This window comes from Corvus kubaryi, unplaced genomic scaffold (assembly GCF_017639235.1).
Source record: "Corvus kubaryi isolate FWS band 111438036 unplaced genomic scaffold, C.kubaryi_AGA036_p1.0 138, whole genome shotgun sequence".
In the NCBI taxonomy this organism is placed as follows: Eukaryota; Metazoa; Chordata; class Aves; order Passeriformes; family Corvidae; genus Corvus; species Corvus kubaryi.
The window spans coordinates 14,643,031-14,669,326 of record NW_024580672.1 but is presented as its reverse complement, the minus strand read 5'-3'; the positions used below and the strand labels follow the sequence as shown (position 1 = coordinate 14,669,326).

General features: G+C 41.8%; 1 protein-coding gene across 1 annotated transcript; it reads right to left on the bottom strand.

Annotated features, from left to right (window-relative positions):
- Nucleotides 1–896: 896 nt before the first annotated feature.
- TECTB (tectorin beta) lies at nt 897–10,429 on the bottom strand. Its single transcript, XM_042018509.1, has 8 exons — nt 10,354–10,429; nt 8,385–8,575; nt 7,831–7,973; nt 7,678–7,750; nt 6,295–6,398; nt 6,132–6,215; nt 5,770–5,932; nt 897–1,349 (listed from the first exon to the last, which is right to left on the bottom strand). Exons 1-8 carry the CDS (start codon nt 10,427–10,429, stop codon nt 897–899), a joined length of 1,287 nt encoding a protein of 428 aa, XP_041874443.1.
- Nucleotides 10,430–26,296: the final 15,867 nt, after the last annotated feature.

The following is a 26,296-nucleotide window of genomic DNA, read 5'->3' as shown; positions in this document are numbered from 1 at the left end:
CTCTCCTACTTCTTGTCATGACCTCGGTGACCTTGTGCTTCAGCATTGCCGTGCCAAACTGTGGGAAGGAAAGCATGTAAAAATTCATGTCTCATGAATTCTTCAGAGTTCATCCAAATGGAAGGAAGAATTGGGACAAAACCCAACTGGAATCTTTGTGGAGACAAATGTTGGGTTCTAAACAGATTATCTGCATCCTCTCTAACCTTCCTGTCCCTATGTTTCCATGGCCAGACTTGGGTTTGACTTTCAGATGCAGAGATCAAGGCAAGCACCTTCACGCCCTGACAGCTGGAAAAGAGCCATCATTTTAGTCTGTCTGAAGTGATGAAATCTATCAAGCTTCACTTTGTGCTAAAATCTTTAGCAATCTTTGCATTTTCTGATACTGGCAACATAAATAGTGTTTAGTAGAATAAGTAATGATGAGCCATATGAAGGTTAGGAAAAAAGAAGGTGGTTTATATACCATATTTTTTATGCCAACTATTTAGGATGGAAAACTTTTGCTTTCTTAAGGAGCAGTACTTCTGGATCTGAAACCTGTTCTTACGTTGCTGCCTTCTCTGGCAGATAGACAGGCAGATAGACACAGTCACCTCTGGCATCTGTTTTTCAGTTGTGTTTTGATTGTTTTTAGCAATAAACTATTTCTGGACTGTAGGGAGATAGTGATCCAGACCGGGAGGGGCAGGAGGGCTGCCTGAGCCCCACTCAGTGCGGGAACATGGACAGGAGATTTGGATGCCCGCAGGCTCCATCCCACGGCGGGCGGGAGGCGGCCTGGGAATGCACAGGCACACTTCACAGCTGCCAAAATCCCGCAAGGTTTGTTCCAAAGCCACACTTCTTGCATAACCAGGAAGGAATTAATCAACCTACCAAAGAAACTGGGTTCAAGGCTTTCTGCATAAAACAGCCGCAATAGGAGTGCAGTGAATGTTGTAAAAGCAAGGCGAAAGAAACACGCTTTGGTGAAGGACAAGAATTTGAAGAGGTAAAACCACTTGGCAGGTGCTGAAACGCGGGGTGTCAATGGGAGGGGAGCAGAGGAAAGGGAGGCCGTGCAGCAAACGCGGGCGAAAGCCGTGCAGGGTGATGATGGCCGATGAGAGCATCCCGTGCAGCACACGGCGCCGCGGAGCGCGGCTCTCTCCTGCTCGGAGCCCCGGAAGCGCCGCGGGGCCCCGGCCGGGCGGCGCTGAGCGGGAGCGCCCTCTGCTGCGCGCGGCGGGGAACGGCGCCCCGGGCTGAGACTGCGCCCGGAGGAGCCCGAGGAGCCCGTGCAAACGGACTGAATGTGTTCGTTCTACCGCTGTGGTGTTCTGCATTATCTTCATTACAACGAGCTTTCGCCAAGAAAAGGGAGTTGAAAATCTTTAACAGAATTGTTCAGGAGGCTCCCTCTCTGCAAACAATAGCAAAAAATCTACCATGTGCTTATGCTTCAGTACGTGCAGACACAGGTAGACCCACCGTGTTGATTAATTGGAAGTGTAACAAGTGTAGTCATTCTTCCCTCTTTCACATTTAGGATCCTGGAAGTTTCATGGGAAAGGTCTAGGGATGTTTCTTTCAATATTGTTCTAGTAACTACTAGAAGTAAGGAACCTACTGTTAATGCTTGTTGGGGAATTGTTTCATGTCCTGATATTTCCTGATTTTTATAAATCATGGTTTCCGTTTCCAGTGATTCTTTCTTGCTGTTGTTACTCAGGTACAGACCTAACACCTGGACCCTGTTGTGTCTGCCGCCGGCTATGTCTTCAAGGAAGTGTAAAGCTCATTAGCTTGTTTTCCAACCTCAGATGTGTTCAATATGTGCCCACACCATGTAGCCATCCAGCACTGAGCCTGTCCAGTCAGCAAGACATCCTACTCCTACAGTGTGCTCTGCTTAATCCAACCAATCAATACTGACAACACTGAGAATCAGGAAAGAAATATCAGCTAATTAATGCTGAGCACCTTCTAATTACTGCTACATAAAAAGCACAACATGTTAGGTTGGTTTTCGTTTTGTTCAAAGATTTCACAGAACAAACTGGGACTTTGCAAGACCAGGCCTGGAGGGGAGGTTGGTACCACACTGAGGCTGACAGGGAAGGGGGACCCTGAAGGTAAATTTGGCATTGAAAAAATGCTGAGTTTGCACATCCTACATTCCTTTTAGAAACGAGTCCTATTGCCATGACAGCTTTTTAAAAGGAGGTGTCAGTAAAATACATCACCCAAGGGTTGTCACTAGTTTAAAATGCCAGTGGAGACTTGGGAGAAGCAAATCTGCTTTGGGATTTTCTAGTATTTGAGGCACAAAGCTCATGGAATGTTTTATTTATCTCGTAAAATGGTGCACAAGAATTTTTTTGTGGCTTTCCTTTTTCCTCTGTAAAATAAACATCTTCAGTAAAGAAGTCCAGGTCCAAACAGGATTGGGGAAAGTTAAGAAACACAGCTGGGCTGCATGTTATAATAAAACAGCACAAAATCCAACCACAAAGAGCAGGTGGAAGATGATATCTGCAAGAGAAGCACAGGCTATATGTGAGTACTTCCCTGTCAGCTCCCTTTCGCCTTCTCTTCCCACCCCGTTCAATAAAATTACTTGCCCTAATGTGTCTCTGTCAACATATCAAATGCTAATAAATAGACTTTGAAAGGTGTGTTTCAAACCCTTTCCAATCAGAAATGCTTTCAGATACCCCTGTTAATCCAGTAAAACATGATTGTTCCTTTTTGGGAAGAGGGTGTGACAATTAGAGAAAGTATTGGAATTTATTGCTATGATTTTATTGTCCAGTGTGAGGGATGTGCCAAAAGAAGGAAAACAAAGTATATAACACTGGAAAATAAAATCTGATCTTGAAATATTCACTCTTCCTCAAATTTACTAATATTTCAGGTTTTTTCTTTGAGCTATGGATTTTATGTTGACAAAGACACTCAAAATCCATGTCTGGGATTGATACTTTCATTGTCATACTTTGCTGTTTACCTGAGAGTGTGTAAAATCTGGATAAACCTTTGCCTGTATAAAAGAGGAGGAAAAATATTACATCAGGATGATGTTTAAAACAGGGCAAAGTGCACCAGTGGGCTTTGTAAAAGCAGAACAGAAAATATTTGCCACATTTTGAAATTCTGAATATTTCTTCCTCTTGGATTTCCTGTCTGAAGTGATAAAAGGATCCTCAGTTCTTTTACCTTTGAACATCGATGGGGGTTTACTAGTACAACATAATGGATTATATTAATTCTACTCTATGTGTATTTGTAATTTTAAATTGGCTTTCATATTGGTGTGGATGCAGCTGATAAACTAGTATAAAGGGCTCTAGTGAAAACATTATTTGTTCCAAGGACTTGTTTCAAAAGATGAACCAGCTCAGAGAGAAATCCCTGTTGCCTGCAGGAGGCATCAGTTCGAGGGAACAGTTGCTCTACAGTGGAGAAGTCTGATGGCAGTGCAGTCAGTGTGTCAGGCGGGATAGGCACGAAGCATCCCCACAGCACATGACGGTGTGTACAGACACCCAGTGTAAAGAAAAACTTTCCTGCTGCTCCCGACCTCTCTCCCACTCCCGTGCAACCTGTCAGAGCGTGTCTGAGCTGCTCTGAGGTCACAGGCAGCTGAGCAGAGCTTTCACTGCCAGCTCAGTGTGTGAGTGGTTTGGCCATTTATCATAAACACCTAAGGGGTGCCTTGACTTGGCAAATGAGGAGAGTTTCACTGAGCCAGAGCTTGGAGGGGACCAACTTCTGTTCTAGACTCCTGCTGCCCCAGGGGAAAGGGGTCTGGCAGAGGGCTTTGGCTCCCTCTGCTTGCTCCTATGCTGCCAGCTTCACTGCTTCCCGAAGGGAGAAGCACCCCACGAACCCAGTCACTTACTGCGCACAGTGATCTCCGCCACTAAAACACCTCCGGTTTGTTCCGCACGCTGCTTGCGTTTGTCACATGTCTCAAGAGAGCAGAGAGAAAGCCATGTATACCAAAAGATGTAAGAATTATTAAAAAAAAAAAATCCAGGCCCAATTCTCATGTTTCCAACCAAGGAAATTGCTGCATATTTTCTAGGGATTTTTTTGTTTCTGCCTGTATTTCAAATTATTGGGGTTTTAGTGCAGGAGAGTTTTAAGGAGAGTCTTTATTGTCCATTTTCTGAAGATTTTGGTGGGCTGCCTTTCCCACCCTCCCTTAAACAAAACTCCTGTCAAGATGGGGGAAATTGAGCTCCATCCGTTTAACCCCTGACCTCTGTGAAGGCTTCTGTGGTTGTTTATTGCTAATGATAATTGTTGTCCCTTGGGTAGAAACAGGAAGCACCAAATCCTTTCCATATAGACCAGCTCATGTCCAGCACTAATGATGCCTGTCACAGCTGACAAGGTCTGTATTGGAGGCAGTGCTCCGCAGATTAAAGGTCCTTGTCCATCTCCTGACCTTTGTAGATCCCCAGCTGTGGGCATTTTTATTACAAACTCAGCATGTGGTAATTCTGGTTATGATTTGCTTGTAAGCACAGACCACCAGCTTGGTTCAACCTTAATTGCAGAAGACCACCAGCTGCTTTTTTGAGTCGGAAGTGGACTCAAGGGATGTCAGCCTGATCGAGCAATTATCCTGCACTGGAGGGTGAGGTGGGAATTCCACACAGTGCCTGAAAGGATGATGTAGATGTTTGACAGTACTTCCAGACGGGCACATATGAAGTAATGGGTTTGTGTTTTCTTTTAACTCTGATCTGTGGCTGGATAAAAAGTTGAAGAAATCTTGAAAAACAGACAACAAAATCTAAGAGTTTTTTCTGGTGCCTTTGAAACTTAGAATTTCTAACAATGTGTTTTTGTCAAACATGCAAATTTTGCACAAGTCAGTTCCCCCTTCTTACCACTGAAGCTCTATAATACGAAATGCTGCCTTGGTTTGGCTCCTGGACTGAGAAAGGGGTTAGAAAGAAAAACTGGGCTCACCAGGAGTGATGCTTTCTCTTCTCCAGCAAGAAACATTTGCTGTTGAAATGACAGCATGTTGGCCAAGGAGTATTTTGGGCTTTCATTTCAGGTTAAATAAAATTTGATTTCATTTTATAGCAATGACATGTTCATTGCATGAGAGAAAGAATAGCAAAGCTCTGATTTGGTGAAGGGTGGAGAGAGAAGTCTTTAAAGAAAGACATTTTGTGGGCACCTGCCCATATTAAATTATGTGCCTGTGTAGCACCTTCACCTCACTCCCACCTAAGAATACAGGAATTCTCTGTTCTACCTCAGTTCCTGCTCCAGAGACAATTTATGTATTTTATGCAGAATAGAATGTCTGCAAGAGCAATAACTTACTGCAGCATGGCAGGGAGGACTTTCCTTGGGAAGGGGGACTGAGAGCTTTGGGCCAGGTTCTCCCACTATCCCCAGGGTGCTCTTAGCACTGAGATACTTGGTAAAATGGAAAAAGCTCAACTTTCTCCTTTTTTCCAGGCTTGTGTTTAACTGTAGCTGTTTGTCAGACAGGACTGTAGTCTGGGATATTGACAAGAGCTGAGTTTTTCAATGGCTACCTTATTTCTCAATCCATTTAAACAAGTTTCCCAGTGTTGCCTGTGGCATGACAGGGGTCGGGGTGCACAGCTGGGCCACTCGGGTTCACACACTGCAGTGCCTCCATCTGCTGAGAGCCCCGGCACTGGCTCTACAGCTGGCATGCCCTCAGGAAGGGCTGGACATCCTCTGTCTGAGTGCAGCACTGTGTGTTCTGCAGCAGGGAGGCCTTACCACGGGGCAGGAGAACTTCTCGCTGTCGCAGACGTGCGTCTCGCAGTGCAGCCAGACCTTGGACAGCTTGGGGATGTTGCGGAAGCGGAAGGCGTTGAACTGGAACGTGGCCCGGTTTGTTTTCCCGTTCTCGTGCACAAGGATGGAGTAGTCCGTGGCACACCTGGGTTGTGTGTGGAGAAGCAGTGTCAGAGCCCCCATGGCTTCAGTGAAACGTCTCCTGAGGTGACAGTCTGATGAAAGCATTTGCCCTGCTGTGGGCCGGCTTGTCCTTTGCTCCCTTATACCCCACCACCAGCTTTCCAGTCGTCCTTGGGGCTGGGCTGAGTAGAGGTGCTCCCCTGGGTCCCACCAGCACCTACCCCTTGGTGATCAAAGGCCAGTGGATCTGGTAGAAATACTCTGAGGAGGGAGTTGCCCAGCAGTTGTTGAGAACAACTTTAAACCTGGGGAGATACAAACCCCAGATTAGCAAGGAATGTCCCAGTTGCCAGTTTATTACTCATTCCTCCTTCCCTTGCCTACCTGTCGCTTAAGCCCTTAGCTTCCACTCCAGCAAATATGTCAGAACCAATTTCTGATGTTTCAACGACAAAGGGGGCTTCCTTTATACTTGAGAACTTGGCATTCTTTGAAAGACAAAGACAAAGGCATCACACATCACTCATAACATGCAAAGCAAGGCATGATTCAACTTCAGACACCACTGGAGAGACTGACCCCAGAAATCTGGGTTCTTATAACCTGCAGCCTCCAAACTCTGCAACAGTAGTAGGACTACTGCAAACCCAAGATGATGTTTAAAAATACTTTTGTTAATATTTGGTGTATAATGATGATACGTGACAGAACTTGATGCTGTTTGGGTTGTAGTATGTATTGTATCACAGCATGGGTGGGAAGCAAGCTTGCTGCTGCTGCTTGTGGTGGTGGGGAAAGTTGGTGAGAGTGGAGATGACTGTATAGAATGGGAATGGAGTTGGGACATGGCCACGTGTTGGGCAAAAGGAATGAAGACAAGCAGAAATCACAAGAAAAAAGCCAGCCTGCTGAACATGGAGCACTGTGGTGCTCAGGTGAAAATTTTGGTTACAAATACACTGAAGTGCCTACCTTAAATCCAACTGCTTCCTGTTGGGTAAGATGGTAACAAAGCTAGTACCAGAATTATACAAAGAATAACATGTTTAGTCCTACCATTGTTTTATCTAGTGGTAAACACTCCTTTTACCTGGCCTGTAATTTTAACACAGTATGTTCCTAGTTGTGCTTTTTCTAGTTGTGCTAAAATAGAGAGTGTTTTGGTGCTTTTGTGGAGAAAAGACTCCAAAATCTGGAGTTGGCTGCTCCAGCAGTGCAGTGGAGCAGTGGAGAGGAGAGGGATGCTTCAAAAGAACTGCCTGATATTAAGGGACAATATTTTGTTGGCAACAAAATTCCAGCATGACCTAAAGATCTGTAGAGTACATGAAATATCTGTCAGGTGAGTGGACCAGGGAGAAAACCACAAAAGAAATGCAAGGAGCTTTGCCGTATCTATAGAGGCTGTGCAAGGCCAGCACTACGTGCAGATTCATGCTGCTCTTACAGCAGGACTACAAACAAATTTTGCTTTTTCTTATAAAACCTGTCAGCAGGTTAGAAATGTACCTCCCAGCAGAAAAATCTGCCTGATTTTGAGGGATTAAAAGAACAGTTGGCATGTGTCTGCTCTGTTCACTTTAAGTACATCCCTGTTAATCAGCAGAAAGAAGAACCCCTGCCAATCCCACTGCAATTATCTGTTCCAGGCTAGTAATGTGCTCCATGACACATAAAAGTCAGGAGCAGCAGCCCTGTTTTTTCCAGCTCTTTGGCTGAAGCCTTTGTAAGGTGAAGGTGAAAGTGTGAGTGGCAAAGAGCACTTACAGAGTAGAAGTTGAGGGACAGTTGACTTTCAAATGAGCCGGAGCTCCCATTCTTGACATGGACAGTGGCCACCCTGGGGACAGGACAAAACTCCAGATGAGTGAGGCGTGATGATAAGGACAGGGTGAGACACACTCCCAGAAGAGGACGTACCTTTGGTCAAAGGCAGCCTGGTTCACCAGGTAGTTGGCATTGTATGTGCAGGTGAATGAGTAATTCACAGGCTGGCTCTTCACAATCACTGAGGAGTCATTGGAGACGATGGAGTTATAGAAGTGATACATGGGATTCTTGAACTGTGGGTGGTGAGACAGAGAAATGTGGGCAGTACTGAGCCTTTGAGGCATCAGGAAAGTACTTTGAAACATGAAGACTCTATCTGGTGTCAAAACAGCCTCCCCAAGGAAACACAGTTTGGTAGCTCTTCATATGCTGTGCTGCCTATTCATATGCTTTACTAAATATAAGTAAATAAAGTTCTGTGTAATACAGGTGCAAGTGAAAAGCAAACTAGTATCACTAAGCCTGTGAGTATTTTGCCTGCAACTGCAAAGCACAGCTGTCTGAGTCCTTCATCTCCTTGATACTGCAGTTTGCCTCCTTCTTCCGTCGGTACTTAAAGCTTGCTCCAAGCTGAAGAAGACAGGACTCTCTCAAGTGAGTCCAGCCATTTCCCGAGTCAGAAATTCTGACCTCCATAGTCTTACCTCTGACTGTGTCCCACAGTATGATTTGTTTTTAGGTGACAGGTCTGGGATTGTGAATTGGTAATATCCTGAATCGTGGATCCCATTGTAGCAAATACCTCCAAGTGCCAGCTGATTAACCTCCCATCCATAAGGACACTCTGGAATTCTGGTAATGATGGTTTTAGGATAGCAGTATACCAGAATTACATCTGAAAGGAAAATGATAACCTAGAGTTATTCAGTGGTAATTTCCTTTCAAGGAGGTGGGACTGCCCACTTACTTTCCCTTGGGCTCAACCTTCTGTGAACAAGGGTGTATGCTGGAAGGTCCCCTAATGAGAGCAGCTTTTGCTACACAAAACTGACCTCTAGGTTGTTAAATTCTGTCCTCTTTGGAAGAGTTTGGCCTTTGCCTTCTAATCAATGCAGAACTTTGTGTAAATTTTTTATCTTTCTGGAATAGCTGATTGAAAAGCAGAGACACTGCTGAGAAACCCGAAGTAAAAAAGGACTGCACTGAAATATATCTCATTAACTTATGCTGCAAAGCTGGCTTCTGTAACACCACTGACTCTGTAAAGATAATATTGGTGAGGTTGTTTGGTAGGCTTTGTAGGTCTGCACTGTATTGTACTGGTGTATAGATCTTGGCCACGAAAGATATCCTGCCCTTTCTCTTCTTGGACTGGCACTGTAATGCCAGCACAAGTTGAATTTTTCCAATTGTCAAGTCAAAAGCCAAGATCTAAAAGTGAACTAAAGAACCTAGGCCTGCTAACAACAATAGGAAATGACCCAAACTCCCATCCCTGTTAATAGCAGTGCTGTGTGTTTCCAAGCATGGTGATTGCTAATACAGCCATGAATGTTGAACATCTTAACATGCAGACCAATTCCTTCGTGATAGCAGAATTGGATATTTTTCACAGGCAGAGCTAATTTGAATCTCTGACGGAAATTTACAGGGCAAATATTAACTAACCATTAGCGACCTGAAAATTGAGAGAAACTTCCAATTACAACAGTGAGGAAAAAAAGGCACCCTGCCTGGAATTATTCAATTATTTCTTTTAAAGCCCTTGCCACTCTCATTTTTAATGCTAAAAGCCTCATTTTGCAGCCTTTCCATGTCTGCTAGGGAATACTCAGGGAAAGTCAACTATAGACCTCAACAACTCACTTTTTTCTGGTTAACAAACCTTCAGCACATGCAGGCTGATTTTGCTTGTGTTAATGCTCAGATTTATAACTGGCAACTTTACAGCTATGAAAATTCCTGCAGTTCAGAGAAACTGCTTGTGCAAATAAAGGTACTGAAATAAATGGCTAGAGGGCCAAATACTTTAGATATACCATGAAATGACTGACAGTAATCTGACAGCAGTCACACACTAAAAAGCAAACACTAAATCGAGGCGTATTCCAACACATTTCTAGAGCACATTTTGTAATTCTAGTGAAATCTACATTACAGGTCTGTCTGGTACCAGATCACTTCAGTTTCTAGGCAGTAATCAGTGTGCAATTAGAGCCTTATCTTCAACGATTTTTTGTATTTTTCTTGCTTTAATGTAACAGTGGGGTTCAGGAGTTCAGCCCAGCACATTCTATCACCACCGGCCATCTGATTGTAGTCTGTGGGACTAAAGCCCAGCTTGGACAGCAAAGATCTGCTGCATCTGGCCTGTACTATTACACAAAATTTCCAATTGTTTTTGTTTTCTTTGCCATTTTATGCATTTGTGATTAACTTTCTTACACTATGGTTATTGCACAGAATTAAGTATATGCCTAATTCTTTGTGAGGTTAGGACTTGAATGGTACATTCTTTACTGTGCTAGCTCAAAGCAGATGAATAAAAGAAATTTAAGGATTAGCTCTACAGAATCCACAGTTTAACCTTCTGAAGGAAAACCTTTTGGTTTTGAATGAGAAAAGCCTTTGGCAGCTTAATTACAAGAGAAGACCTTAGGAGACTTACTTTACCTGCTTTATTTGGGCTACAAGGCCCCGCAAGAGCTCGAGCCAAGATGACCAGCAGATAAATAGCAAGAGTCACCATTTCTTGCAATGATCTGAGGACACAGGAAATAAAAGCTGAAAATGTCTTTAAAAGTCGAAATAAAAACAATGCTTTGTCTGCAGTCCTGAACTTGTAGCTACTGTTAAAATTGTCCTTTTTGCAGAGTAAAAAAAATAACATTACTGATATTCTGTCACCCAATGTAATTGCAACTACAGGGTAAATATTTCCAAGACCATTACTATAAGTGAGTCACTACTGTGACAATTTTACTATTTTGGTTTAGTGGTGGCTTTCAATTATTCTAGTTTGATTTCTTGCAAAGAGTCTAAACCTAAAGTGTTAATATAACCAAATGAAACAGAAACAGTGGGACTTGAAAAAAAGAGGGAATAGAAATTACTAGAAGAAATATGATGCAAGAACATATATAATGTGCTTAAAATTTAGTGCTGAAACTATTCTCTGTGGTGATGGCTATTCTGACGTACATAATCTAAACTTCATGTAGCTCAGTTGTGGTAAGTTATGCATTTTCTCCTTTGCTGCTAAATGTTGAATTTTTAGGAAAACATCCATAGCAGCAATTTACAGTTACATTTCAGGCCTCAAAGCTGCAAGCTGTTTCCCACAGGGGAGAAACATGTACAGCCTGTGGGACTGGGACTGGAGTTCCCATACTTTTCCTTTGCAGACACTCGTCAGTATCAGCCCTCATACATATATCACTAAGCAGACTAAGTCAGAAGTAAGAAATACCATTTAAGTAAAGAAAAAAAATCATTCCAATTCAGTAGTTCTAACAAAACCAATCAATTTCAACATTTTCACTCAGCCTCTATTTAAAAATATATATTTATAAAAGGGTCATAAAGTACATATCAGTGGCAATTTCTTCTAATTATAATCCTATGCATTCTACAAGAAATTAATGGTTATACCTACGAGACAGGAAGGAGCTAATTATTTCAGATTTTCATGCCAGTCTTATTCCAAAAGCAGCGCTGTCAGCTCTTCCCAAGATGTCCTCTTTCAAATGAACCCAGCTGGTGTTATCTTCGCTTTATATAAGCAATCTTGTAAAAGGAGCCCATCTCTGGTTAAATCTCAAGCCGCCAGTATTGTCCAGTGTGAGAGGAAAAAAAAAGAGTTATAGAAAAGCAGTTCTCTTCCCCTAGATGGGACTGTATTGCTGCTATTTGATTTTTAAACAATCTTTCCACAGTGGTTTTTTACAGATCTTGAAAACAAGTGAACAGAAACCTGCTGAAGGTACAAAATTTTTTGGTTTATGAGTTTATTAGGAAAATGTAGAATTTCTGCAGAGGTGAAGCTACAACTGCCTTCCAGGGTTCAGTGAAAATGTATTTATAGGAATTAGATGTTTCTCTTAAATGGCTTATTGACAATGTCAAGCTTTTGTGCTATACAAGTGGACAAAAGTATGGCAACAGATCATATACCACCTTTGGAGTTGTTTGGTTTTTTGTTTTGTTTTTTTTTTTTTTTTTACTATTTTTTTCTAAAAGCTCACAGGCACGTAATCTGAGTTTAGGTAGGCTTTTTCATAAGCCTAAGTTTTATACTCCATAATTATAGTACATAATGCTACATGCATGTAAGACTGTGTAATATACATTAAATATTAAGCTATAGATTGCATAAAATTTACCATTTCACAGAAAACTGAAAGAAATTTGCTCTTTGTATGACCATCAGTCATGAAGTTGCCTATGACAGTCTTAGCCAGCTGGTAGGATTTTCTGGTGACCCATTACATCCTGTTTGTGTCAGGTTTTCATGAAAGGCCCAGAAAAAGGATCGGGTACACTACTGCTATTTTATATATCTGCATAAAAAACGTGGGCTTTAAACAGTCTTGCCTTGTAAAGTGGCCCAGTCTCAACTTTGGGCACTGTGTACCTACCCAGTTCTGTGTGCTGTTGAGCACTTATGTTCTGATACCTCTCTTGAGACACAAAACACAGAGGATGTCCCTGACCTTGCCTGTGGGACCCAGCCCTGTGGAGCTCCTCACAGATGGTTTGGTATCTTCCCTTGTGCAGAGCCTTGTTCTGCCCCATCCATGGCAGGACTTTGGTGTGAATCTGCCTTCTCTCAAGAGGTTTTTGGCATATAGGGTGGCACAGTAATAAAGCTGTACCAGTTGTCTGGAGTTTTTGAAGGAGGAGAGAGTGGAATGGAAGGGCACAGTGGCCCTGACCTTAGCCTGAAATGCTCAAGGAGTTTCTAGCTGTCCTATGGGTGAGATTTATGGGAGCACCTTGAGGACAGCATTCACTTCAAGAAATGTCTCAAGCCAGAAGACCTGAGCAAAGCTGGGCCATGAGTGCACCCTGCATTGTGAGGGCTCTGTGGAGGTGAATCTGCAATGACATGAAGAATTAAGTAATCAGGGTGACTTCTTCTGGCAAACTGATCCAAAGCCCTAAACAAAGGTTGAAAAGCCTATACACGTCTGTGCTTAATTTCAAATATCGAGTCTGAATGTAGATTCAAGCTTTGTAAGGAGTTGCTCTCACTGTTCTTGTGAGCCAAGTCCTGCAAGCCATCACATTCTGATTTAAATGAGAGTACTTAAAGATGGACACATGGATAAAATCCTCTGGCCAGGGTTTGCTATTTTAATTGAATTAAAGAATAATCCACTGAACAAGAACCAAAGCTCACAAATAATTTGGTGTGATCTCTCTATCTAGAGATTATCCTCATCAGAAATCCTAAATCAAGGAAGATTTAACTCCAGATGCCTGTTTTATAGCCTCAAGCCAAATCCTGCAGGGATTCAGGCCTAATTTTGATTTCCTAAGGCTAAGTCTGAATGTTTTTTTATCTTTCTGTGTGTGAGTGTGTATCTGTTCTGGAACCAGAAACCAGGGTTTCTGGTGAGCCATTACAATCAACCTTGTTATCAAGAATATATAGCCCAGAAACAAGAGGAGGTTTGAAGGAGGAAGCTTGTGACTTTGGGCACAAGAAAGGACTCATGGCCATATACAAGCTGATTCTTCAAGCTCAAAGGATCAGATTCAGTCCTGGAGTTGGACTTGGCCTATCAGGCCTGCCCACACAGGGCTGATTTGGAGCATAAGATATTTGGCTAACTTTGATTAGGCATAGTGTAAATGCCTTGCTAAAAATTATGTAAGTGGTCAACCTCACCATAAGATTAACAAAGCTCTTGAAACACAGATTAGCTTTTTACTGATGATTTTTAGCAAACACTGTAATTAAGTTATTATTGGTATAATGCTACAGGTTTCAGTGGAATTACTCCAAAATGGATTTAATCTCATAATTTGTAAGAGAAAATAAATCTCTCACTATCTTCTCACAGAAACCTTATCTCCATGTACATAATACTCCTTTTAGGCAAAAGGTAGAAAACAGACTGAAAACCATGAAACAAATTTGGCAGCAGTGCCAGCTGGTGTATAGTACTTGCATTTGCATAAGAAACAAGCACAAAATATATCTAAGCTAACCAGCATTTGATACCTGCACTGATCAAAGGTGAAGGCTTGGGGAAGGGTTAGGTTTCTCTCAGTAAGTGCACACACAGAAAAAGGAAAGCCATTAACTTGCAAAGCAGACCACTGAGGATTGTTGCAGCTCCCTGACTCTTTCCAAGCCCATTAAATCATCTCAGCAATCTAAGTATTTGTAAAGGTTTTAACCGAGAGCAAATGAAGGCCTTATTGTGGATTTCACCTACAAGGGCAGCTTGTGTCTCCAGCCTTGTTCCTCACATTGTGATGGAAAGCTGAGTATCAACTGTCTGGCTCTTACATGAAGCAAATGAGATTCTGCTGTTTGAACCTGCAAGGGATATTGCAACATCCAATTTTCACTGGTTTTGGACAAAAAAATAAACCTGAAGAGTCCCTTAGCTATGTGGAAGGACTTTATGGGACAATGAGGATCGATGGAGACAGGTAGCTGATTCCAGGGGAAGGCAGATCTGCTGACACACATCTAGAGGTTGCAATGTATAAATGATGGTGTTTCCACACACCAAAACCTGGCATACTCAGTTTTGTCTGAGATAAGGGGTGTATTTATCCCCCAGTCACAGAGACATCCATGCATTTATACTTGGCCTGGCCCGAGTGAATGGATCCTCTTGGAAGTGCAGCACTGGGTTAGTACAATCAAATTTTCCTGAAACCTAATTGAGCTGTGCTGTGTAGACTTATTCCCTCAAGCCATAAATACCTTATGGATTTAGGATTGTATTGCCTTTTACAGTGTAAATGCCTTTCCAGTAGTTTATTACTCATGGCACGTGGTTGGTCACTCACTGCAGCACATGACTGAGTCACCATCCCTGGAGGCACGTGTAGATGTGGCTCTAAGGGACATGGTTAGCAGTGGACTTGGCAGTTAGGATAGTTGGACTTGAATATCTTAAATGTTTTTCCAACCTAAATGATTCTATGATTCTATTCTGTGAATGTTTTAGCCTTGTGAGCAGATTATAGAACAATGCATGTATGCACAGAGAACCTGGGAGCCACAGATATCCTGCACCCTACGTCCCCTGATATTCTTCAGTAACTCCACAAGACCTATCAGAAGAAGGGGAAACCAGAGGAAGTTGTCTTTGTGGAAGAGTCACATAAAAATCAGAGATGGATGTTCGGGCCACCAGAAGAGACAGTCTTCTGCTCTTGACTTCCTCATGCATTAGCAGTCTGTCTGTGTAACTATGCAACGCTGAATCATAGATTTTCAGCAATCACCTGCAGCCACGGGCTTGGTGAGACAGTGCTGCTGTTGGTACATGCACTCCTGGGGTGTGGGTGAGGACAGTCTCTCAGGTGAAGAAGCATTCCCTTGACACTTCTGCTGTTCAAGACAGATATTTACAACAGCAAATCTTGCTGAACATGAAATTGTGGCTGACGTAAATAATCATATTTTATGTTCATTTGAATGCCTGATCCTACTGCTGTTTAGCTTTGCCAGCATATTTAATGTTCTTTGGATGCTTCTCCAGCAAAGTCCTGCCTGTTTTGCAGTTTGCTTCTGCTGGAACAGAACATCAGTTTCCAGCTGAGTTTCCATGAAGCCTTTGTGTGGGTAAGTGCTTTATTTGGTGTAATTTTTTATGGGATGTCTTGGAGCTAGCTAGTTCTGAAGGATAAGGATTTGGAGCTTGATTTAATAAAGACATGGTGCTTGATTTAATGAATACATGAGACATGTAAAACAGGTCATGCAAGACCAGAACCAGAACTGATGACTTACACTGGTCATGTGACACCTCACTCATCCTTGGACTGCCTCTAGTTGGAGACGCCTAAACTTACCATGTACTTAATTAATTTGTCTAAACAAAGCATGTATTGCATTAACAGGTGCCAAGATGGTTAAGATACCTGCACAAATACCTGTAACTTTACAGATGAGTAAACTCTTTTTACTCTTAACTTTGCCCAAGATATCCTGTGACACAGGACCTCTAGGACACTCGTGCACTTTTGGAGTGGGAACTGGAAGTCAGGCAGGGTAGTCAAGGATGTCTTAAATGACACTGGATGTCTGTGTGTGGGCATCTGAGTAGAGACCAGCCAGACACGCTGCTCTGGTTGGCTTGACATTCCTTTTTGCTTGCCTTGGGAGCACAAGCAGCCCTGCACACTCGGCAGCATACATGCCTGAGCCTGCTCCAGTCTGCACCAGCAGCCTCCAATTACTCACTGAGTGCCCAAGGACAGCTTCCAGGTAGAAGCTGGAGCACTTCTGGGGAAAGATAGCTTTGATCTCTACAAGCCGGAATTGCATCTGGGTCTCCTGGAATCCTGAGTAAAGGCTCTGACCACCAGACCTGTCTCCTCCAGCTGTTCTTTGAAGAGGGTGTGTCTGTGGCTGCTGGGCTCCAGTGTGTCCAGAGCTGCTGTCTCTGGTATGTGCCAGAGCAAAACTGCAGGGATTTTCTGTTGAGAACACAGGGATTAAGTATTTTATAATTGGATGATATTGCTGGGGGCATTCTGTAATTGCTGGGCATTCTGTAATCACCTGAATGTGGCCTAAATGTCTTCTGAGATGCTTAAGTGCTTTTTTGGATCTCAACCATGCCATCCTGTATAACACCTTGTAAACCTTTTAGTTCTTGTTATCTCAACAACAGGTCTTGATCTCTTGGCAGTGTGGGGTGAGGATCTCAACTCAGTGTGGGGGAGGATTTTAAGAGGAAGATGAGAAACAAGGAAGAATGGAGTCTTTGTGTCATTCATTAGTTTAATCTTCTCAGGTTGGCAGCTGGCTCTGACACAGTGACCATTGCTCCTTTTGCTGCAGTAATGCTCTCTTTTCTGGGCTTTATCCCACTGATGCTGAGAAGGTTGCTGAAATATGATGTTTCTCAGCTTGGGTGGGGTATGTGACCACAACTTTAAAAGAGTCTGCCACTGCTGTCTGATCTTCTGCCTGATTCCTGGCCATGTGTGTTGGCCATAAATAATGCTGCTCACCCAGCCTGCATGCTTTGCTACTGAAAACCTGACAAAAACAGGACTGCGGTGCAGTGAAACACAAAAAGTATACTAAAGGCAAATTTATCCTCTGGGGTCCCTCAGTGACAATTCCATTGACTGCTGAGGAACTGACCCTAAATGTATGCTGCTTATTTTAAAAATATGGTTAAGTAAGAAAAAAATAAAGCTAAGACAAATGAAGGGGCAAACCCAAACCCCAAATGAAGGGGATAAAGAAATTTCAGAAGCAGGAGGAATGCTAAATTACAGTAAAGGACTTGATTGCCACGTAGCTTGGAAGTTCCTCACATTCCCAAGGTGGGAAACCTCTCCTCAGATTTGCAATCTGTATTGCCCTGGGAGCCTGGAGTGCTCCTGCACCCTCTTTAACACCTCTTACCTTACCTGAGCCACAGAGCCCTTCTCCAGCTTCCTTATTTCCCCATGGTCTGAGCCACCTGAATTATAAACCTGCTTTGTGGGACCCCGATAGGAATGCACACATGAAGGACTGGTAAAAATTGAGTTCTTAAAATGCTCAATAATTCCTGTCCTTTGAAGAGTTAAGATCCATTTGTTTTCCCTATGAAATAAACTTTCAGTATCTGTAGTGCTGCCATCTCAAACCAAACACAAACCTTTGCACTTCTATCAGTGGCAGCTGCTGATTAAAATCACAGTTTTGGTTTCCCAAGCTACATAATCCTGCTAGTTCATTCTTAGACCTACTTTTCTTAGCACACTGTATCCATTATACCAGCGTTGTCCTCATTTTTGAAAGTTTGTGATTTTTGGCAGTCTGATAACATCATCCTTGGAGACAGTCTCTTTTGCTGTGAAAGGGATCTGTTTGTTATAGAGAGTTATGTGGCTCTGAGAGCTACATGTATCAAACTTAGCTGCATTAATTAGCTGGTGCTGTGCTTGTAAGCTGATCATAAAAATGCTTATCACAATCTTAGTACCATTGTCTCTGTCTTGCACATAATGGAACTGAGCTACAGAAAGGCAAAGCCCAGTGTAGGGCTCTTGAGCTGCCCAGCCTGCTCTTACTTCTCCTGTGCCATTGAAAGAGTAAGCAGCTTGAAGCAGAAGGTGTCCAAGCAAACTCTGGATGGGTTTGTCTGTCATTGAGAAAAGCTTTCTGGGAAGCTGTGGGAACGATTGCCTGGAGGGCCAGGCCATCTTTTCTGGAACAGAGGACTCCCATTTATCTCAGAGGCTCTTTTGCCACCTAAAGTTGTAAACTCCCCCTGTTTGTCAGTTTACCATTCCTACTGGCCTTTATGGCTTATTGACTATGGTTTGGTGACTCACAGTTCATTACCAGTTGAGTGTCTCAGTGGATTTGCCTCTTCTGATGGCATAAACAAAGCTTTTCTTCCCACTTTGTCAAAACACATTCTTTAACATTCAGCCTCCATAAAGGTCACTTTCTGAGACTTCCCACAGATAACAGACAAAATTTCAGATCAGTTAAATTGTATTGTTTTCTTCAAATTGCACCAACACACTATTGATGACATCCACTGGGATGGTTCTTTCCGCTCACCATGTTTCATAGCAGCAGGGAGATGTTACAGCTTCATGCAGTGGAATGGAGCAGAGCAATTGATCTAAAGGTTTCAGGCACTCAGTTGGGTATTCATAAACTTGTTGCATTATGACTCAACCAATACCAAATAAAACCCAGATCTTACTTTTTTAATTGGCTGGAGATAGTATTTCTTGGAGAATTCACTTAAACACCAAATGCAAGAGGTGGCTGTGGTACTGCCCCTGTACAGCTCTTCAGAGATTTTCATGGGCTCCCTCAGATACTCAGGTGTGAGAAAGCTGACATCTTTATGTTTTCTTCTGCTGAGCTGTAGCTGGTGTTGCATTGATCACTCAAAATCAATTCAACCATCCTGGGCAAAAGTACTATTTTCTAGCTTTTAAAATGACAGTTTATCTCTTCTGGTGTGGCAGTAATGGAATTGGAGGAAATACGCAGCCTGCAGCAAACCATCCTTTCAATCTAAGCTGGCTGAACAGAGCACTGGAGTCATCTGAAAAATGTTTGCAATTATCATATACCAATGGCATTCATGCAGTATTTCCTACAAGCTATTCCAGAAAGTATGACACTGCAGTTCCCTTTTATGAAAATCCCTCAGGAGTACAACAATCTGATTACCTTCCAAAGGATTCATAGAGTTGTTCTCCTCACCCACTATATAGTCACCCACTATAGCTCCAAGTACTCAATCCTCCAGGACAGACTGTGCTCAAGACTCCAGATTGATTATGCTGTTAATAATGCAGGAAGCTCTGCTGCTGTTTGTTTATTCTGAGATTAGCTAAAATTAGAAGCTGACCGTATGTTCCTGAATTAATTTAAAGACAAAAATTCAAGTTGCTGATTCTGATGATTTCTTTTCTGGAAATATGATCTTGAAAGCTAAACATGGTCTTGAAAGCTGAAGCTCCTTGAGCAGTGAGTCAGTTAAGTGATTTTGAAATGAAAGGTGTCTGGGCCAATTGATATATAGGAGCAATAAACCCTGAGCAATCTCCAAGGTAATGCCTTAACGTGCTATACCGGACATCTACAGATATGTAAGGTTTTAAAAGATCAAGAAGATGTGAAATCCTTAAATGCTTGAAAACAGCTAGATAAATTCAGTAAATAGACAGACTTTGATCTGTTGACTACTTGGATATACCAAAAGCGCATGAAGTTGAAGAGTTACTCTCTGCATCTCTGGATGTTCTTGATATCTTAAAAAAAAAAAGTAAAAAGAACAGGGAATACTGAATATTTTACAGCAATAGGTTGGGAAGATATATTACTGATGTTTCAGAAAGTGTGTAAGGCTTAAAGTGCTGAATTTGAAACACTGGGAAAGGATTGGTTTTCACAGGCTTTTTCTTAATATAAAAGTTTTGGTTTTTCTCAGTGGGCTCCAAAACAAAATATAACCAAATCAACAGTCAGTTCTGAAAATGTAAGCTGATTTGAGAGTATTCTGATACATCTTCCTGGAAACCCTTTGGAAAAAAAAAAAGTAGCTGGAATGCCCACACCCTACTTCTAATTCTGGGGATGGGTATGGCATTATTTTGGCATAAGTGAAATCAGTGAATATGAATGTAGAGAAGATATGACAACAATGGTTTCTATGTTTGAGATACCTTTCATTTCAGGCTCTCTGAGACCTTTATAAAGATTTTAGTCCAGACACCAACCGGCCAGGAGATGGTGTTAGTGGTGTACTATAAACAGGCACACATGGCACAGAAAGGCAAAGTGACTTATGAAATCTGATGAAGATATCTCACCCTCCTCTGAATGATGCCCCATCTTTTGGACCCTTCCTTGGCCTGTTCTGATTATCTGCATTACCCATAATAATTTATTTAGTGTTGCTGTTTCAATAGGGCAAGCCAGCAACGATTTGAGGACATAATTTTCTTGCATCTTTGTCAATACATTCATTAACTAATAATGTAGATAATTTATTGTCAGGTAAGTAATAATAGATCGAAGCCTATGTCACTCAGGAATAGCAGATGTGAGTGAAATAAATTCAATCATCCAGACTTTTTTAACTTCTCTTCCAAGCCTTAATCTTGTGGCTAGTAACAAGTAGTTTGCAAACATGTTACTCTCTAGGACAACAAATGCAGTATGTTCCCTTCCTTCTGTACCTCCTGTCAGGAGCCAACTCAGATGAGATCCCCAGCTGCAGGATGACCTCAAGCCTTTCAGGCAGCCTTGAAAATTCCTGTACCAGCTCATTTCTCCACTTCCTAGTCTTCATTTTCCTCATGTAGTTGCAACCCTTATGGTCTGTCCAATATGCCACTAAACCCACAGTGTCTGAAGGTGTTACTACATAATTCCACCTTCTGGTATTCTCACCTTCACACCTCCTTCCACATTTCCTGTCCCACCACCCTTCTGTTCAGTCACCCCTTCCACTGAGCTCAGGAAATATTGCTGCTCCATCAGTCTCCTTCATTTCATGACTTTGCCTGTGCTACTTAAATATGCTTGTGTGTGAAATTCTGGTTGTAAATCTTTCCTTCCAACAGTCCTTGGCTTTGTGCAGGTGTCCATGGTGGTTTCCTGCTTGCTTTTTCACCTCTGCTCCTCTCACCAGCAGTATGACATCAGCCAGATAAGGCTCTGCGGGCAGAGAGACAGGAGCTGGTGTTGGGCAGACAATGGTGGTCAGCTAACATGATTCCCTGGCATCAGGCTGTTGCTGTGATATCAGGTTATACATGCATGGTTTTGCACCTTTTAAAGCTCTTTTAATCAGGACTATCCAAAGAGAAGGAAATAAAGGCTCTTGTGCTTCCTGCGTTATTGCGCAGTCAAAGCCAGCCTGGACCCTTTCGTCTCAGTCTAACCAGGCTCTCTTGAAATGAAGTGAGGAGGCCAGGTACAGCCTGGCCCCAGGAGCTCAAAGCACAAAGGGAGAAACTGTACCCTGCTATTTCATTTCTCTGCCTTCTTCAGGGAGGTTTCTGAAGCTCAGTGTGCAAGGGGAACCTGGCCCTGCCTTCCCTGATATGTGGACTGCCCTTGCACATAGGAGGGGCAGTTCTTCTGGTTCTCTTATCTCTTATTTGCCTGTCCATGCCAAAGTTGGGGGCATCCTGACTAGTGGACAATGTAGCTCAGGTGCAGGGACAAGCCCTGATATTTGTATCTAAATGCTGTATACAGCCATCTTATCTACAATGGTTATTATCTTTTAGATGCAACATACTGGACAGAGTGTCCTGCACAGCTTGGGAAAAGAGCCATTTGGATTAAAGGCCACTAAGATCAATCATGTTGATGATTTATTTAAATGGTTGACTATTGTGATGGTAATAGCTTTTTCTGCTTGGCCAGTATGCTGTAGTTTTTTTGGGTTTTGGTTGTTTTTTTTTTTTTTTTGAAGTTATATGGTATTCTCTGCAAAACTTCCTGTTTATGGGCAAGTATCTTAAGTCTAGGGGGCTTGGAACCTAAATACCTTTTAAAAAAAATTGATCTAAGTGATTTAGATGCCTAACTCATATTTTTAAAATAAGTTAGGTAGGAATCTACATCTAGTTATTTTCAGCATCACAAAACTGATGGGCTTTTCCCCACTATTATCAGCACTGGAAGCTTCTTCCTAGGTATTTGTCAAATAAATCTGTTGCATTTTGAGTTTCACTCAGAAAAACTTTTCAAAAAATAACTCAAATGTTTCACCCAGTACCTTTTCCAATGAAGCTACTTTGTCTGCAGTGACACTACGTTACAAGAAGGCTGTTGAGCCCACCATGTATCTTTCGGATTGGTCTTTATCCTGCAAGCACAGGGAGCCTCCAGCATTGCTGAGGGCAGCTTAGAGTTACTGCCCTGAGAATATTGGCAGAGAGGGCCATTTGGAAAAGCAGTGCTCACTCTGAAGAGGATCTGTTGCCTGAAGTTACTTAAAAATGAGAACTGGTAAGGAGATAATGCTCCATCCTGTCAGGAAAATATATCTTTAGGATAAATCCATATTTCCATAGAATTCATTATTTCAAATTTTCAACCAAATTCTACAGAGAATGAATGTGGAAATACTGCAGTGCTCTTCAGGATTGAAAGTCTGGTATTTGATCAGTTGGGCTTACAAATCTGGAAGCACTTCTTGTTTGGGAAAGTTTTCTCTGTCCCAGAATTCTCTGAAGCAGAAGTCTTTTCTCCCAAGAGTAATATAGACTGAAATTTTTACTTAGGAAAAACACACTTATTTAGTATGTTTCTTTTTAAAGATTGCTCTTCAAGAAATTGAAAATGCCTGAGTGTGTGTGTGAAACTGTGTTTGAATACAAAGGACAGTTAATACAGAATTAGAAATTTGTTTATGAGAAGGTAAAAAAGCAGGAAAATAGGCAAATGTGGTCAGGGTACACACATATATGGAATCCTAAGGAAAACAGCAGTAGAATGCAGGAAATATTTGAACAGTGGTTTGACCATACCTTTGCCTCAAGCTTGGTAAATATGTGACTACTCAAGGTAAGGATGCCAGAACAGGAACATTTTTAACAGGTCACTGACTGTTATTTTAAATGGACTTGTAGCTTCATGGCTCTCTTAGATACAATGTTAAGAAATTCCTTGTGTGGAATGACATCATGTTTTGTTGAAATATTTTATCATTTTTACCAGGATGAGAAATATTTTGATTGCAATTTAATTTAATTTAATTTAATTGCTACTAGTAGGATACCCTTCAGGATCTTACTATCCTCAGTCTTGCTGGAATTTCTGTTGCTGTAGTGATGATGTTTTCCAAACATTGTTTTGGAAAAAGAAATCCAGGGTTATCATTAATATATAATTATGATAATGAATTACAATAGCTTCAGTTTGCCTTCCTGTAACACTGTGTGCATACCTACAATAAGATAAGAGTCTTTAGGTAGCATTTACATTAATTATATTAATTACAGAGTTCTTAGGGTAGTATTACTACTTTATAGCCCTTGTACTGACTATTTTGATAGTCCATGAGCAAGGGCACTGCTTCCTCTAATTTTGGTGAATAAGGACTATCACAATTACCTGGGAAAATGATGGCTTTAGCTGGACTGTGAGTGCACCTGTGGCTGTGCAGCAGAGGATCCCATGTCCAATTATCCAAAATGACCAGTTTCAGGGCATGGCAGCCTTTATTTTCTTCTGCAGACATGATGAATGTGAAATATATTTCTGAGAAACTGGAAGAAATTCAAGAAATAAAAAATAATTTACAGATACTGGCCACAGACATTAAACTGCATAAGAGCCCAAGTAAGACTGTGCTTGTGCTTTGGAATTGTAACTTCTCTCATTTTGCTTTTTTACAGTTTATCTTTTAGTGCTCATACTTATTGAAAATGAGAGTGTTAACTGCATCCACTTAGACAGAAATTAAAGTGAGGAGTCCTCTTGTTTTTCTATTATATTGATAAGTTCTTTTCCTCACTGTGATGGAAGGTACACATCTACATGCAAAATACATTATCATTTTGGAAGATGGAATTAGTCCATTTTTTATTCACTTCCCTCTTATTGACAGTGTTAAAAAGATTGCAGGATTAGCACCAACATTACAGTTGATTGAATGGCCTTGGTGACACTTCAGTCCCAGTTAAAGTAGATTTTGTTGCATGAAAGGCCAAGGAAAGGAAATTACAGAGCTTGGTTTAGTGAAGGATTTAAGAGTGATACATGTATGCTTGAAGAACTAGGGTGCCAAAGCAAACTGGAGGATTCTGGAGTGGTCTGGTAAGCTCCAAGGCAGAACTGAATTCAACAGCTGTGCAGATCCTGATAGCTCAAAAAATACCATTTTTAAAATTGTACAAAAGAAGCGTGGTTTCCTTTAATCATTCTAGAAGGCTCTGAGGGGCAGAGGTGAAAGAGAAAGGGCCAGGCTGATCAGTCCAGGCACTAATTAGGGCCAAGGTCTCTTTTGGAAGTTAATGAGTTTCTAAATAGCTAACAAGCAGCTGATAGGGAGTGGAAGAATAGCCTCTGCATCCTGCTTTTAACTCTGCCCTAAAATGAGAGATACCTTTAGGAGATACATAGTGTTCTGTGGTCAAAAGTCTTCTATAGGAAATAGCTGCTTCTCAGGTGAAAATCTTTTTCTTACACAATGCAAGGGAAAATTTAAATATATTTTTACTCTCCTGAGATTTGGAATGATCTACATGAGTATTTCTTGAGCCTTACTGCAGTGCTCAGAATAGGACTTGAGTGATTTTAGCTGTTCTGGTCTCCCTGACCCTGCCTTTGGCTATGCTTCCGGAAGTGTCTGACATTAACTGCTCTTGTTTGCACTTCTCCCCCATCCTTGTGTGCCTGATAGCTTTTGCCATCTTCCTGACCTTGCTGGGTAAACATTGCACTAACACAGCTTTTGCGTAGCATTCATTTGATTTTGAAAAACATTGAAAGGCAAAAAAAAAATGCAACCAGGTAAGTGAATGAGAAAAAAGAAGTAAGATGGGAGGCCAAGTGAGCACCAAGCAATGGGGGATCTGCTCTTAGGGCAGAGCAGGGAGGGGTGTACAGGCACTTCTTCAGTGTGTGCATGCCTGTGTAGATGCATTATCCTGAGCTGAGCCAGAGGTGCAGCCTGTTGTGTGCATGTTGAGCTGTGGGTGTGAAACACCCTTAGCTAAGCACCCACCTGCGGATACAGGAATCAGTCATGCACAGACAGTGGGGATTTACTCACTCGAGTTCTCAGCTTAGAAGGGTTCTTCCTGAACCGCTTGCATGGCAGACCTGACTTCATCAATTTTTTCCCCCACAAGACTCTTTGCTACTTATGTCTTAATATGTATTTAATAACATGCATGAGTTAAGTAGAATATTCTTTTATCTGCTCTAAGATTCCCTTTTATGTTCACCACCTTACCACTTGGTGGATCTGCATCAGGAAAGACCAGTGTGTTTCTTTCCAGTTTGAAATACTTGTCATACCTGTGGTGGCTCTTTTCTGAGTCACAGCTTTTCTAATCACCATGGAAGTAACATTAATATAGCAACAAGTAATTAAAAACACCTGGAATCTATTTGGCTCACGCTACAATTGAGTATGATTCCACAGCTGTAATTGACTAGGCAGTGTTCGGAAGTGTGTTGCATCCACCCCCTGCCTCCCCTGTGCTAAATTTCTACTCCCTGTGTTGTTCTTACAAAGAATAATGAAAAGCAAGGCTCAGAAAAGACACATTTCTTGATTGAATGCCATGGAGGCCAGGAATCCTCCTGTGCTGTGCTGGAATGTCTTGTGCTGTTCTTGTTGAAACAACCCACGGTGGTAGCTTAAGTCTTATGATCTTAACACTGAGGGCATTCAGCCTTTCCAAAACAAATCTCCTGCCACCTTCTTTTTGGAAAAAATTAATTCTCTCCCACCTGTAAAACAGGTAGCTGTTAATTCACCTAAAGGTTATAATCTGCTTTTATGTGATGACTGTTTTTTTATGTTTTTTATGTGATGATATGTTTTTTCATAGATGTAATGGCCTAAAGATAGGACTTTACTTATTCCATGCTCATCCTTCTCTGGGAACTCCTTTTGGTTAAATATCTTTGGCTCAGGACTCTGGTTAGTGGACAATACACCTCACAGCCAACACCTATATAAACTGGTTGTCTGAACAGATACAGATGTCAGTATGGGCAGAATTTTATGAACTTCTGTATCATTCTCTTTAAATTAGCATATGAAAGGGAATTGCCAATGAGTCATGTGCTATTTGCAGATTAGTCCTATCCAGAACCTGGTGCCAAGGAAACTGATTTATTCTCTGTTATTACTTTGCTATTCATTGCATTGTGCAATACCTCAATTGCAAACATAAATACATTGTGTAGTCCATG